Here is a 16238-nt window from a genome sequence, read left to right on the forward strand (position 1 = left end):
TAGAGAGATCACGGAAGACACGCCTGCCTGGGTTCAATCTCAGCTTTACCTATTATCAAACTTCTCTGTGCCTCTGTTCCCCCATCTGCACAATAAGAATATTAGCACCAAAATGAGCCAGGCGCGGTGGCTGGCGTCTGTAGTCCCAGCTACACAGGGGGCTGAGGCAGGAGAATGGCGTGAACACGGGAGGTGGAGCTTGCAGGGAGCAGAGATGGCGCCACTGCACTCCAGCCTGGACGACAGAGCAAGACTCCGTCTTAAAAAAAAAAAAAAAAAAAAGAATATTAGCACCTACCTCATAGGACAGTTCTGCGGAAGAAACTAGTTACTACAAGTCAAGGACTTGGTGCTTGATGTACAATAAATGCTCCATAAAGAGTAACTAATATTATTTTTATTTCTGGCACTTCAAGATTCATTGAGTATCTACTCTATTTCAGGTATTTTGCCGAAGACTAAGGATTCGGATATGACTATGGAAAGGTGAGTCCTCACTATCTGAAGTGTGTGAAATCCAAACAAATAATAATAACAATGATTTTGCCAGCACTCAGTAAGTGCTGGGCACTTTTCTAGGCGACGTTATTAGAGTCCACAGGAAAGTTCTAAAAAGGAAGTATCTATATAAATGAAGTGCAATTCAACATAATCAATGATTAACAGAAGTACAAACAACATAGTGGCCAGGCACTTGGTGTGGAGACTAAGATTTAAGCCAGAGGAGATAAAATAGGGAGTGAGGCTGCTAGGCAAGACAAACAGTAGGCACTCCATCAGCAATGTCGTTACCACGCTGGTTATTATTAAATCCAAGTCCCGGGGCGCAGGAGAGGAGGAGGGGAGCTGAGACCAGGAACCCAGGGGCTGTACTTTATCCAGGTCAAACTGCTCAAACAGGCCAGAAGAGAGGCACTTGTTAAAAATACAGACACCTGGGCACCTCCCCCGAGGAACCCCATTTAGTAGATCTAGGGCAGGATTCTGGGCTGTCTTGTTCATTAAGTGCCGCAGGGTGGACTGGGAGTCTATATGTTAAACAAATGCCCCAGGTGATTCTTACCAGCTAGCAAATGCTGGAGCCAGAGATCTAGGTGACCTCCTTAATAGGCAAGAAAAGGAAATATTCTCTCAGGTTCCTCTGAACTTTGATTAGCAGCTAGAGGCAAGTCCAGATTGCAAGGACTCAGCTTCCTGAGCAGAGGAGAACAAGGAATGAGAAGCCAGAGGTCAAGGTGCCAAGATCCACTTTGCAGGCCTGTGTGATAGGTCCCTGCCTACGCTTCCTGACCTCATCCACCATGTCGTTTCTCCTCCAGACCTCATCAATCATGTTGCTTCTCCTCTCTTCTCTTTCTCTCCAGCCACCCAGACTCCTCCTTGGCATCCTACAAAAGCACCAAGCACTCATCATCTCTTGCTCTTCTCCCTGCCTGAAACACTTTTCCTTCCCCTCGCCACCTGGCTCTGTTCAATGTCACCTGTAAGACAGGCCTGCCCAGATCACCCTACTAACACAGCACTTCCCTTTCCCCACACCTCACCAAGCCCCTTGCCCCGGCACTATCATCTCACTCTGCTTTATTTTTCTTTGTTGCACTTATCAGCACTCAGCAAAACCTAATCCATGCTAAGGACCATGGACTCCTTTTCATCTTTGCAAAAGCCCTCAACAGCACCCCCAATTTATGCAGAGCCAATTTGGGGTAAGAGAGGTTCAGTGACTCAGTGTGGACACACAGCATTTAAAAGGAGGACTAGGACTTAGCCGCATCCGACAAATCTGTTAGGAAAGGGATTAAACTCTGCATCAGAGGATGGCCCTTTCCTCGTTGTTCTTTAAAGTTCTCACTACAGGTCATTTTGGTGAAATAATTTAATTTTCTCCAAACATGGCCAATGCATTCACAAGAAAGTGCCAGTGCATTTATGACCACAGCTACAGTATGTTAGGGAGTCTCTCCCTGCCCCTTTCTAATGCCTAAAGAAGGCTGCTGAGGCTGTGAGATTCATTATACCACAGTTTTCTAGGTTTCAGTTCCTCAGTTGCAAAACAAGGGTCTCTCTGGACCAGGTGGGTGATGTTTTGCAACCCTCCCAGGAGACTTTCCAGGATTCTAGAAAAATATGAGAATGAAAGGAAAAACAAAGATTTGTTAAATGATCACTGTCGGATATAACAGGATATTTAGTCTTTATAACAGCGGTGTAAGCTATGGGTTGTGCTATCCTCTTTTTTTTGAGATGGAGTTTCGCTCTTGTTGCCCAGGCTGGAGTGCAATGGCGCGATCTCGGCTCACCGCAACCTCCGACTCCTGGGTTCAAGTGATTCTCCTGTCTCAGCCTCCAGAGTAGCTGGGATTACAGGCATGTGCCACCACGCCTGGCTAATTTTGTATTTTCAGTAGAGATGGGGTTTTTCCATATTGGTCAGGCTGGTCTTGAACTCCCGACCTCAGGTGATCCGCCTGCCTCAGCCTCCCAGAGTGCTAGGATTACAGGTGTGAGCCACAGCACCCAGCCCTGTGCTCTCCTTTTAATGGAGAAGAAACTGACCTGCAATGATGTTGAGTAACTTGTCTATTTCACTCTGTGATTTAAATGGTGTCTACTAAAATTCAAACTCCCATCCACTTGTCCTCGGGGGCTATGTTCCCTCAACCATCAACATTTGTCCTATAAAAAGTCCTGTAATTTTCAAAGGTTTTATCTGCTTAGGTTGTAAGCCTGCCTAGATGACTCCTAATGTCCATTCCTTCTCTTAATTGTATGAGTCTATGACAGAAACAAAATGTAAACTGCATTAAAGAATTAACTGAATTGTTTCGTTATACTAGTTTATAAGAATCCTGCTAGCCACAGAAGATGGTGTGTCTTCTCTCTTGTCCAAGATACCCCATTTTCACTTGTCTCGGGGTTTGTCTTGTCCTTGTCTAAAGCTTGAGCTTATTGACTTTGAAATGTTATCTACCAGTTGTTTCTATATCTGCAAGTTCTTGGGTGACTACAGAGTAAAGGACCTTTTAAGACAAGGACAGGCTCCCTTTCTTGCTATCTTGGTGGTCTTGCTCAAACGGTACAATGTCCCTGAGCCTCAGTTTCCTCATCTATAAAATGGGACGAGGATGAAGTTGTTTGGGGGAATAAATGAGATAATATGTGTAAAATTCCTAGCCTAGCACCAGGCCAAAAGGTGGAAACTCAAAAGTCTAAGTGAGCCAGACAGGGTCAACCACTGCCATACGCAGATACCAGAAGCTCTTCCCTCTCCATTCTGTTCTACGTAAACAACAGTGCAGGGATGACACAGGGATCAACAGGGAAGGATGGAGACCGTGACAAAAGGGATCATCCGAGCTCTGTGCACATGGAGAGCCAGTACTCAGCTCCAGCTAGTAGCTACTATGACGAAATGAGGGTCTGGTTTTGCAGATCTTTTCTTTTTTTTTTTTTTTTAAGGAAAGCCAAAAATCATGGCTTTGTATGTGCAATCTCTCAATGTTTAACCATTAGCAACAAATTCAGAAATGGTAAAAGCAGTAGGCGGGCCAAACCCAACACAAGTGCAAGCCAGATGCAGCCAATCTTGATTTAACATGCGATAAATAGAAACGATTGCTACAGTTTCCATTATCGTTACAGTTTAAATAGTACATTTCCTTATTGTGTTTCTATATCTTCCACAATACAATAATAAAAGGGTTTTTTTTTTTCCATTTCCAGGAATCAGGATTTTATGAAAATGCATGTTTGTTGAATAACACAAAGAAGAACATTATCTAATGTGGCTTGGAGTCAATATCAAGCAGTAATATTGTTTTAATATTAATTAGAGCCGTGTCATTGCAAGAGCTAGTAAGAATACTGGTCTTGTTTCCAACTGATGAAAACACTCACACAGATTAGGGATTTCATGAGTAAATTTCAGATCTTGAAGTCAGTGCTGTGATCCACTCTCATAGGGTAAATATCTGTCCAAATGGTAAGGTATATCAGAAAGGAAAAAAGCCAATGTCATAGCATAGAAGTGTTAAACAATGATCCCTAAAGAAAAGTTTCATTCTTAAAAAGCATTTGAACTTCAAAGTTGAACAAGGACATAGATTCATAAATCCCAAAGGTTAATAAAATTCCTCTCATCTAAAAACAATGCAAAACCTACAAAATCACTTCAAATTCTGCTACCATCAAGATTTGCATAGTTTTTTTGAAAACTAAAATAACATACTCAGAAAAATGAACAAGTCCTGAGTGAAACACTTGGTGAATTACCACAAAGTGAGCCCAGCTATATAATCATCACATAGGTTAAAATTAAAATTAAATATTAGCAGCATCCTAAAGTCTTCCTTGGGCCCTGCCCCAGTCTCTGTTCTACCCTCCCTACCAGAGTTAACCACCATCTGGGTTGGTAAGAGCCTACATTAATTTTTGCCCATTTTTGAACTTGGTATAATTGGAACCCTAGAGTATGTATTATTTTGTGTATGTCTTCTTTTGCTCAATACTGAGAGTACTTTCATTTTCATCACTCTATAGTACTTCAGTATATAAACGTACCACTAGTCTTTTTTTTTTTGAGACAGTCTTGCTCTGTTGCCCAGGCTGGAGTGCAGTGGCATGATCTTGGCTCACTGGAACATTTGCCTCCAGGGTTCAAGCGATTCTCCTGCCTCAGCCTCCCTATCAGGTGGAGCTACAGGCACACTAATTACTACCTAATTACCACCATGCCCAGCTATTTTGTACTTTTAGTACAGAGGGGGGTTCGCCATGTTGGTCAGGCTGGTCTTGAGCTCCTGGCCTCAAGTAATCTGCCTGCGCTGGCCTCCCAAAGTGCTGGGATTACAGGTGTGAGCCACCACACCCAGTCCCACTATGCATTTTAGTGTTCACGAACATTTCACAGTTTCCTGTCTGGTGCTATTATAAATAATGCTGATGTGAGCACTCTAGTACTAGTCTTTTGTTCCCACCTACGTGCATTTCTCTTGGGTGTATGGCTAGCGCTAGAGCTAAGGGATCATGTGGTATGCTTGGCTTTGCTTGGTGATACTTTGGGTAAGTTTTCCAAAGTAGTTATATAAATGGCTATCCTTTTCTTAAAATTGAGAGACCTATTCAGACATCAAAAGGACCCCTGGAGTAAAATCCTCCCTCCTTTTGTTAAATTCGTATCCAAAATCAACAAATAAAATAAAATACAATTGACTTAAAACCAGGAAACCCGCAACAAAGAGCAGATATGCTGAACTTATCTTTTCAGAAAATCTTAACTCATCATCAGTTACTGATTAAACACCAATCACAGATGAAATATTATGGCCTTAAATCATTCAGACGATTCAGACCAATACATCTGAATACAATGCCTTTCTCATGAGCTGTAAATGAAATGCTGGATACATACATGTCAAATTCAAATGCAAGAACCCAAAACTCCGAGGGAAGGATAAGATGTCCACATGAAAAGTGCATGGCACATCATCTCTGCTCTATCCATGAAGCACAAGAAGAGGATGGAGAGGATGTGGGAGCACGGGACTATGGGAAAGTGGTATGGAAGGTGGAACAATGACCCCCCAAAAGATGTCCACATCCTAATCCCCATGGCCAATGAATATGTCATCTTCCATGGCCAAAAGGGCTTCACCAGTACCATTAAATTAAGGATTTTCAGATAGGGGAGTTATCTTGGCTTTTCTGGGTAGGCTCAATATAATTACAAGGGTCCGGCCGGGCGGGGTGGCTCACGCCTGTAATCCCAGCATTTTGGGAGGCCAAGGCGGGTGGATCATTAGGTCAGGAGATAGAGACTATCCTGGCCAACATGGTGAAACCCCATCTCTACTAAAAATCAAAAATTACCTGGGCATGGTGGTACGTGCCTATAATCCCAGCTACTCGGGAGGCTGAGGCTGGAGAATCCCTTGAACCAGGAAGTCAGAAGTTGCAGTGAACTGAGAATGAACCACTGCACTCTAGCCTGGTGACAGAGCAAGACTCCGTCACACACACACACACACACACACACAAAAATAGTAATAATCATAATAATAATGATAATTACAAGGGTCATCATAAGAGGGGGGTAAGAGAGTCACAGTCAGAGAAGGAAATGTAACAACAGAAGTAGAGGTCAGCGTCAGAGAGAAAGATTTGAAGATGCCACACCACTGGCCTTGGGGATGGAGGAAGGCGCCACAAGCCAAGGAAAGTGGGCAGCATCAAAAAGCTTAAAAAGACCAGGAGACAGATTCTTCACTGGAGCCTACAGAAGGAACCAGCCTTGCCAACACCTTGACTTTAACCCAGTGAGGATGATTGTGAGCTTCTGACCTCTAGAACTGTAAGATAATAAATGTATGGGTTTTTTAAGCCACTAAGTTTGTGGTGGTTTCTTACAGCAGGCACAGGAAACTCATACAAGTTGCATGTTGGGAATCATGGCAACCACATTTCCTGAGTCCTGGTCCAGGCCTCTTGCCATGACCTCTTAAAGGAGATGTACCCAACAGATGCAGCAGGGTCAATTTTTTTCACCCTAGCAGGATGGCCAATATTATTTTAAGATCAAAGGCTGTGTATAAGAAAAGCAGAGGTCGTCAGGCGCAGTGGCTCATGCCTATAATCCCAGCACTTTGGAAGGCGAAGGCAGGTGGATCACCTGAGGTCAGGAGTTCAAGACCAGCCTGGCCAAGGTGGTGAAACTGCATCTCTACTAAAAATACAAAAAAATTAGCCAACTGTGGTGGCAGGCACCTGTAATCCCAACTACTTAGGAGGCTGAGGCAGGAGAATTGCTTGAACCTGGGAGGTAGAGGTTGCAATGAGCTTAGATTGTGTCACTGCACTCCAGCCTGGGCAACAGAGCAAGACTGCATCTCAAAAAAAATAAAATAAAATAAAGAAAAAGGAAAGTAGAGGTCATCTTTGTAACCATCTCACAAATAATTGGGATAGGCTTTACTGCCGTCTCAAATGCCAAGACCTTAAAGAGACTCTTAATAGTCCTAAGGTAAGAACTACAGACACATGCACTGGGCATTTTTCGGGATGTATGTGTCACCCGGGCACTATTCTCATTTGTTGCAAGATTTTGCTCAAGCTCAGCAGTAACAGTTATTAAGCATGGGCTGGAAAAGCTCTTCCTTTTTGATCCATTTTTTAAAAAACACAACTTTTGTATTATAAGTCACATTTCATTTTGCATTCAGCATCCTATGTTCTTATACTCCATAATACCCTCATTAAATGATACATTTGGACCACTGGCAGGACACCAAAAATAGGCTTTCCTGCCAAAGCTGCTGCATAGCCTAGACTTGGGGGATACTGAAAGCTCCAGCAGAATATTCACCGGTACCCTGTACAGTCTGACTTCCCAGACCTTCCAGCACACTCTCTGTCTGGGCTGAGAGACGGGGGAGCAGACACGGGGATGGGGAATCAGTCATGTCTGGACAAGCCCTCCTTGGGTAAAATGCACCGCCCTCATCTTGCCTATTCCACCACACAAGTGCCCTGGGATTCCCCCACAATAATAATGCAAAGAAAAAGCTTTAACTTACAGTTCTTTCATTCTCACTCTAACTCTTCAAAATAGCCCAGTATCGGGACCTCATTTCTTTCTGTTGAAATTTACTGTGACAACACTCAAAAACATTCATTTCAGAGGGGGTTCATATTGATAAAAACAGAAAGAACAGTGATCTCGGGCTTTAGGATGACAAAACAGGGGTACAGGCTGATACCAGTTCAGAAGTGAAGATCCTCTGCCTTTTCATGACACTGGTTTTAAGTGTTCAGGACTTTGCATCCTCTGAAGACATTTGCTTTTAAATAACACCCACATTGTCCCAGCCCGCCTCCCTGACAATGGGAAACCTTGCACTGAACTGGTTATGAATTATCAGAGGGCAGCATGTGTGAAGAGTTTTCTGAATGGCTGAAAAGCACCCTTTTTCCACATGCTGGTAAGTGTCTAATAGCTGAACGCACCTCCTTGATGGACAGAAAAGAAGAACCACATCCCACAATAAAACCCACTGGGCTCTGAGAAAAGGTGATTCTGATAGAAAATAACAGGCAGGCTCTAAATTCTAATGGAGCTGTAGTCGAGCAGATTTATTCCCGTCCTAGAATTAACATCACGACCAAACGAAAGGAACCATGTCCTCAGGTCTCAAAAATCACAGATGCTCGCAGCACCAGGAGCCTTTCCCTACCGGTGGCTTCTGCATCCCTCAATACCAGAGCCCTTCTCAGGAAACATTCACTAAGGACACATTAGGAGTGAGTGCTCAGTTCCACACTGGGAGTGTAACGATGAATAAAACACTTCCTTCTCTCAAGAAACGCATAGGTAAGTGGTTAGAAGGACAGCAAACAAGCAAAATATCTTTCGATGAGTGCTGGTCACAGAAGTTTCCACATGGGATCTGGCATTAGGGGGAAAATGACATTGAATATGGGCATCGAAGGTGTTGGCTGGGAGGGAGGGTTACGGAAAAAAAGAACTGAATAGTGGGCAGAGAGAACACAAGAATGAAAATTAAGAATCAGAGAAGTCGTTTTCTCAGGGAGTTCAACAGGGTATTATACCCTGAAGACAGACAGTATAGGTTGAGGAAAAAATAACTGGGGAAGACCCCAGAGTCATGGTAACGAGTCCACAGTGGATCCAGGAGGCAATGATGAGACCTGTGAGCACTCCAAGCCAGAAGAGGGCACCTGTGTTCGTTCACGCATTCATTCAACAAACATCTGGGGACCAAATCTTCTCCCAGCACTGCAGTAGGTGCTAGAGGTGGAAGGGCAGGCTCAAGAGACCTGTTCTCTCCATTCCCAATGCTTGTCAATCTGTTGTGAAAACAAAAGATTGTAAAAACAAGAACACTAAAGAGCCCCGAGTATTAAGGGTACATACAAGGAAGTTAGGTAAATGGGAGCTGAGGAAGCCCGCTAGTTAAGGGTCAGGAGACATTAATTGTGTTTCAGCTGAGACCCAAGGATCAAGGCAGCCAGGCAAAGGAGAGGAAGAAAACGAGCAATAGAGGGTGTCAGGGAGCAGGAAGAGCAGGTGGGAAGAGCAGAGCCCACAGAGGGCGATGTACGCCAGGACTTACAGGAATCCAGCATGGCTGGGCAGAGGATGCCAGATGATGGGAGGCAGGATGGTGGGGTTTAGGGGATGGGCCAGAGGGGCTGAGAAGGAGCAGAGAGGTGCAGTGATTTAGCTCTGAGGACTCTGAAGAACGAAGGTGACCTGCAAGAAAGCGGGCTGTTGTGTTTAGTCCTAATCACAAAGGAGGAATGGCAGAGCCAGGGCGACAGTAGTGGTAAAAGCCGGGAAACAACCGACGCAGCTACAAGGCCAAGCTTAGACTCAACAAGAGGTGGCATCCGAGACACGGAGTGAATGAAGGGAGACAAGGATTACTCCCAAGTTTAGGGCCTGAACAGCGTGGAGCTGGGAATGCTGACTGAGGTGTCAGAGAAAGAAAGGTGGACTGGGAAAGAAAGAAAAAACAAGGAGTTGGGTTTGAGAACTAAGGGGTTAATGCACTAACGAAACCACCACCTGATGAGCGTCCTTTACCAGTGGTCACTGGGCCTTGGAAAGGTGGCTCAAGGAATGGGAATCTCATCTCTTTCATGCCTGACAACTGAGTTGCTGGAACAGGTGTTTTTTCTTACAGGGAGATAATGCCTGCCTCCCCATAACATTTATGCATTGATCCTGCTTCCACGCTCAGGAGCAAATCACAATAAACCGACTCCCTCTTAGTGTCATAGTTCCCCTTAATCGGTGAAGAGTCTGGTCATTTTCAATTCACTTACATCAGATGTTAGAATCAGAAGCTTGAAGGCCAGGCACGGTGGCTCACGCCTGTAATCCCAGCACTTTGGGAGGCCGAGGCAGGTGGATCACAAGGTCAGGAGATCGAGACCATCCTGGCTAACACAGTGAAACCCCATCTCTACTGAAAATACAAAAAATTAGCCAGGCGTGTTGGTGGGTGCCTGTAGTCCCAGCTACTCGAGAGGCTGAGGCAGGAGAATGGCGTGAACCCGGGAGGCGGAGGTTGCAGTGAGCTGAGATCGCGCCACTGCACTCCAGCCTGGGCAACAGAGCGAGACTCCGTCTCAAAAAAAAAAAAAAAAAAAGTTTGTAGGTAGAATGTCAGCGCCCTGCTACGTACACGCGACAACTTCATTTCACATTGGAAGAAACGAAGGCCTAGCATGAAGAGCAAGTGTGCCCCAGATCACCCAGATCCTCTGGCTGAGCTGATTTGAGATCCTGAGACAGCTGACCCCCTCCAGGGCTCTCTCAATATATCACGCTGTGGCGTGTAATCCAACTCCAAAACCCTATGCTGAGAGCATCCACATCTCGGAAGGAGTTCTTGGCTCTGCTCTCAGAAGATCCATTGAAATTAAACAGAGTCGAAAAATAAATAAACCCACGTAAAGTATGAATAGTATTTCCATGAATACAGGCAGCAACTCTGCCCCTTATTTATGGCTTCACCTGCCACAAAACCAAAAACTCAAAGGTGTCAATAAATGGATTGTAACATTGTTGTGATGTTTAATTACAGAGAAAATAATGTCACTGCGGGGCCCTTTGGGAAATGCACTGATGTCTGCGGCAACCGGCAGGGAGCTTCATGGAGGTATTATTGCCTTTGTGTTCTGATATACTCAGCCTTTCCCAGAGCCTCAGGATCTCTGGGTCAGGAGGGGTCAGTTGGGTCACCTTGTGTAACTGCCCCTCTCGCTCAGCTCCCTCTCACGATACTGGACTTGTGTTTCTGCGTCTCTCATGCCAGGTGTTTCACTACCCCCTGGGCAGCTCATTCCAGCTCTGGACAGAATGGTCCTCATTATGAGGAGCTTGACATCTGGCTCCTTGCCACGTCCCTCCGTAGGTTCGGGGCCACCAGAGCAATCCCAATGTCTCTTTCAGGGGACAGCCCTTTGTCTGTTTGCTGAAGCTGAGCATGTACACCCTGAGCCTCTGCTTCTCCAAGGTAAACATCCTCAATTCTTCCCACCGTTTCTTACATAAACAGATTTGAACAGGCTCTGTCACTCACCTGGATTTTCCTAAGTGTGCTGCCTCATCTAGATTGTCCTTACAGTGTAGAGTCCACAAACACAAATGCAGCAGCCCTAAGGCACACTGACACTCAGTAACAGAAATCTGCTGCCTTTGTCATCCTAGCTAAAATACCGTGTTAACATGCCCACATCACCCAGCCCCTACTAAATGCTGCTTGTGATTTGGTCCCAAGCGTGGGGTTCATTCTCATTCTAAAGGATCATGTTGATAGATACAGCCTTTACACCCAGTCTGTCATGCTGCCTCAAAGTATTTTCACAATCTTTCCAGTTTCCCATAATCCATCTGCCAGTCTGGTCAAATTGCTCAAAGTTAGTGATCGCAGTCACTCCACTGGTCATGATGGTTCTAAGCTGCCTTCAAACTGACCATAAACACATCTAACCATAAACACAGACAGTTATGAATTGTCCATAATCCAGATCAACTTCTAATCTCTTCTCTTTGGGAAACTATGCCATTTGCCTTTGGTGGCCATCCCAGTCACCCAATCTCACCCCATGTGTTTTAAGCAACTCTCCATCATCCTGTGACCAGAAATAGGCACAGGGCTTCAAGTTAACAAAAAAGTACCAGCCTCCCTCACTACCCTCCCATAACCACAGTGACTGATTTCAGGAGTTACCACAGGCAACAGAGGCAATATTAGGGAATTAGAAAAAGGAAAAAATCCTCTTTCTACTGGGGTTGGTGAGGACAGGATGCAAGCCTGAAACTTCCTCCACGTAGATAAAGTCACCCTGAGAAAAACCAAGGCAGAGCAAAACAGAACAAAGGGACAGAGATCTAGCTACAAAGCCCCTGGATCCAACTCTACCTGAAGCCTGCCCTATCTCTGAACTTACAAATCCTATTAACTATCAAATTCCCTTTTCACCAAAAATCAATTTGGGTTGGCTTTCTGCCAAAGAGTGCAAATCAAAATTCTGCAACTTTCCTCACACAGACTGTGTGACACCCTGTCAAATCCCTGACCAAAGTTTAATCACTCACTGAGGCCCCAATCTATAGCATGGTATTGCAGTTAAAAACTCAAGCTCTTGAGTCCAATCCGGGCTCCATCTTGACCGCCTCTGGGGCCATGGGCAGATCACTGAAGCTTATCTGCCTCATCCTCCCCATCTGTAAAATAGGTGTTATTAAATGTACCTGCCACAAAGAATCATTGTGAAGAAAGAGTGAACACATGCAAAAGTCCTTATAACAATACCTGGCCTGTAGAAATACGCAAAATACTAGTCGTTTGTACTGTTGTCATCACTGTGATGACAGAATCACAGTGTCTGTCATCACTGTCATTGTTATACCATTATTATTATTATTACCAGCTTAGTTAGTTAAAAGTCAATGTTTTACTTATTAAACCTATACTAACATGGGTACCTCTGCCTTCTTTTATAAAAAGGGCTTTTCCATGATCTCTGGGAGAATGTTTCCTTATATCAAGACCAACATCAACTTCCCTCCCCCTCTCTTTAGTCCCTTTTCCACAAACTTACCATCCACTGCCATGGCATAATTTATCTACCTGCTTAGATGAAGGTTCTGACTGCTCCAGGGATGCAGCTCAGGGGCAGGAACAGGGACAGGGGTGTGTCACCCGGCCTCAGCCCTGGGCTAAGCATCCTGAGCCCTCCCTGCTAGGCAGGCACCCAGTTCCACCTTGTTTATATTCAGTCTAGCTAACTCAAGGCGAATCTCAGAATGTGAAGTAGAGATCCTAATTAAAAGGTAGCCTTGAGCTGCCAATAAAATTATGCATAAAGGAAACATTTAAAAACACAGTTGTGACTTCCTTGAGACAGATTTTCATTTGAGATCTTCATTCTTAAATTCAAGTGTGGGGGTAAATAAAAATACAGTAAGCTCTTCACCACTGCCGTTCCCTCTCTCTCTGAAGCCTAGAAAACCATCTTTGATAGGCAAAACATTGCACTGTATTTGAAATTGCTGGCTAGAAAAATGGCGAGTCTTGCTGTTCCCACTGATTTCTGGAAAGTAGCAGGGATCATCATTTGTTTTTATTTCTTTGGAGAGAGCAAATCTTTTGCTGCCTCCCTGTGCTCGGCCCGTCATGTTACTGATCATCTTTCATCCCCAGCCCAGGCCTGACAGCTCCAACAACCCTCTCCCACAGCACCCTGCCTTCCTCCATCACAACGCAGATCGCAACGTGCCGCGATGGTTTGTTAGCCTATCTGTCTCCTCCACTATCCTGTGAATCTCCAGATCTGTTATCTCCATATTCTCAGCACCAAGTTTAGTGCAGGCATCCAGTAACAACAACCAAACGGCCGGTCGCAGTGGCTCACATTTGTAATCCCAGCACTTTGGGAGGCAGAGGTGGGCAGATCACAAGGTTAAGAGATTGAGACCATCCTGGCCAACATGGTGAAATCCCGTTTCTATGAAAAATACAAGAATTAGCTGGGTTTGGTGGCAGGCACCTATAGTCCTAGCTACTCGGGAGGCTGAGGAAGGAGAATCACTTGAACCCAGGAGGCGGGGGTTGCAGAGAGCCATGATCGCACCACTGCACTCCAGCCTGGTGACAGAGCAAGACTCCGTCTCAAACAAAACCAAATGAAACAAAACAAGAAAACCCACACAAACAAACAAAAAACACCACCATCACCACCACCACCACGATGTTGAATGGGTGAATAAACGAACGAAAAGATGGACCAACTCTTGAAACATATGGCTCCATGAATATCTCAGTAATTTCTCTAGGGCCCAACCTTTTCCCCCATTATCAACAAAGTAATTGACTTGATTTGACATTTCTGTACCCACTACCCTCCCACTGCATCAAGGTATGCCTTATTTTGCTTGTTTTTCCCTTTTTCTCCTCACATTGTTGACTGCCGCCAACTACCCGTGTGACCCTAGACAAGTCACTTCCCGTGACTGGAAATCCACATTCTCAATAGATGGCTTTGAGTTTCTTTTCTAGGGTTCTGTGACAGCTAATGTTCCCTTTCTTCCCTCCTTCCCTCTCACTTTGGCTTCCACTCTTACCTTCGAAGCTCCCAGAAAACAGGTAAATCCAGGTGATGGCTGGGATGCAGAGAAGACTCAACGAGGCAGCCAAGAATTTCCGTCTCCCCCTGCAGATTCCCAGCATCCTCTCGGAAGTGGCAATCCCTAATCCCAGAGCCGTTTCTCTGTCCGGAGCATGAAGTCCTCGGCCTCCCTCATAATACTTTCTGAAAGGAAGAGCAAAGAGGAAGGCCTGAGTTCTTAGCACTGGAGATGGATGTAAGTTACAGAAGAGAAATATCTCATAGATGCTGAAAGGGTTTTGACCGATCTAGGCTTCCTGCTAACCTTTCATCCCAAGAGATGATGCTAGAGTCTTGCAGTCTTCACAACTGAGACAATAAATAAATAAGTAAATGACAAAAACTGTGAGATCTCTCTCTCACACACATGCATACACACACATGCACACACACATACATGCACACTTTATAGTACAGGTTAACTTTGAGACCTGAACTAACATACTTAAAGGAGCATTTAGTTAGCACCTATTATGTACCATGTACGAATCACATGCTATGCTTCAAAAGAAGACTAGAACAGGCTGGCCGCAGTGGCTTACGCCTGTAATCTCAGCACTTTGGGAGGCTGAGATGAGTGGATCACATGAGATCAGGAGTTCAAGACCAGCTGGTCAACATCGTGAAACCCCGTCTGTACTAAAAATACAAAAATGAGCCGGGCATGGTGGCACGCCTGCAATCCCAGCTACTCAGGAGGCAGAGGCACGAGAATCGCTTGAATCTGGGAGGCGGAGGTTGCAGTGAGCCAAGATCGCGCCACTGCACTCCAGCCTGGGGGACAGAGCGAGACTCCATCTCAAAAAAAAAAAAGAATACTGTAACAGAAGATGGATTCAAAAAGTGCAGTCTAATGAGATGGCCCAACAGAAAAGATCTATGAGAACCCCAAGCTGAGATCTGCATGGACCACTCTGGAAAGGCAGATAAAGGTACTGACTGCCTTGTATGTGGTCAGGATGGCAGAGCAGTTCCAGCATTCTGGGTAGAGGAGAACTGAGAAAGGCACTCGTATGGACTAAAGAGCACATGCCAAGGCAAGGAGATGGGAGAGGCCACCACCTCCATCTGCATGGGACTGTACCCGAATCACAGCTGAACACACTCACTAGGGACTGTCTTCATAGCTTCCACCTTCAACACGGAAGAAGAGGTCCAGAGAATCACAGAAACCATTAAAACATGCAGAGAAGGGATAAGAACAAACGGATAGCCTGGGGAGGGCATTTCCTCAGACCATGGCAGCAGAGTGGCCGTGAATGTGTCACTGGAAGAGGGAGCAGGTCACTGTAGACAGAGTGGACAGCCCATGATCTTTCACCTGAATATTTGGCCAGGGAATCATGAAACCTACAAAGGAGTTAAAAAACCAATGGACTCTAAGACCTCATCTCTACCCACCTCCTAACATAGGTGTCACGCTGACTATAGGTGGAAAGAAAGATAAACCCACATGGTGCCTCCATAACAGAGCAGAACTCACCCTTTGCACACAGCTATAAAAGGCCTCAGATTCCCAAGGAACAGATGTCTATAAAACAGCTGGCTTGGTTCTCCCCTTCTATATTCCCAAATGCATCCCTCCCTCTTGAGTAACCCTTATACTGCCATGACGAAGGTCTGGTTGAACTGACTCCTTTCCCCACCACCTTCCAGAAGACGGGTACCCGCCCCATCAGATCCACCTCGCATTCTTTAAGACTTAGCATATTGCCTGTCAGCTGCAGGTGCCTGACAACCATCTGCTAAATGAATACATGGAATCAGATTCTATCCAAAGGCCACCCTCTCAAGCTTCAGGAGTTTATGTTCAGCGAGTTGCCGACAATAAACACCTAACGGAGCCGATCACAACTGTCAACACTGAGCCTGCTTCTGCAATCACTCTGACACGGTTTTCTAAATGGCCTTCTTTTGGAACAGATGAAAGACCACAGGGCTGGAGGGTGCAGACTAGAAAGTAAAACTGAAAAAAGCAAAATCCTTCTGAACAGAGAATGTTGACTTGAAAAAAGTCCCCTCTAGGGAATGTTCATTCTAAA

The 16238-nt window shown here is 45.1% G+C and overlaps 1 protein-coding gene across 4 annotated transcripts in view; it reads right to left on the reverse strand.

The window, feature by feature from the left end:
- Window positions 1-16238, reverse strand: part of LARGE1 (LARGE xylosyl- and glucuronyltransferase 1) — a 645964-nt gene that overhangs the window by 469954 nt on the left and 159772 nt on the right. For all 4 annotated transcript variants that reach the window (XM_033232744.1, XM_033232741.1, XM_033232742.1 and 1 more), the window contains one exon: window positions 14153-14340. In XM_033232744.1, the coding sequence (XP_033088635.1) occupies window positions 14153-14258 (106 nt within the window). In that variant the 5' untranslated portion in view covers window positions 14259-14340. The remainder of the gene's footprint in view (window positions 1-14152; window positions 14341-16238) is intronic.

Source organism: Trachypithecus francoisi, unplaced genomic scaffold, assembly GCF_009764315.1.
Source record: "Trachypithecus francoisi isolate TF-2019V2 unplaced genomic scaffold, Tfra_2.0 Lachesis_group14, whole genome shotgun sequence".
Classification (NCBI taxonomy): domain Eukaryota; kingdom Metazoa; phylum Chordata; class Mammalia; order Primates; family Cercopithecidae; genus Trachypithecus; species Trachypithecus francoisi.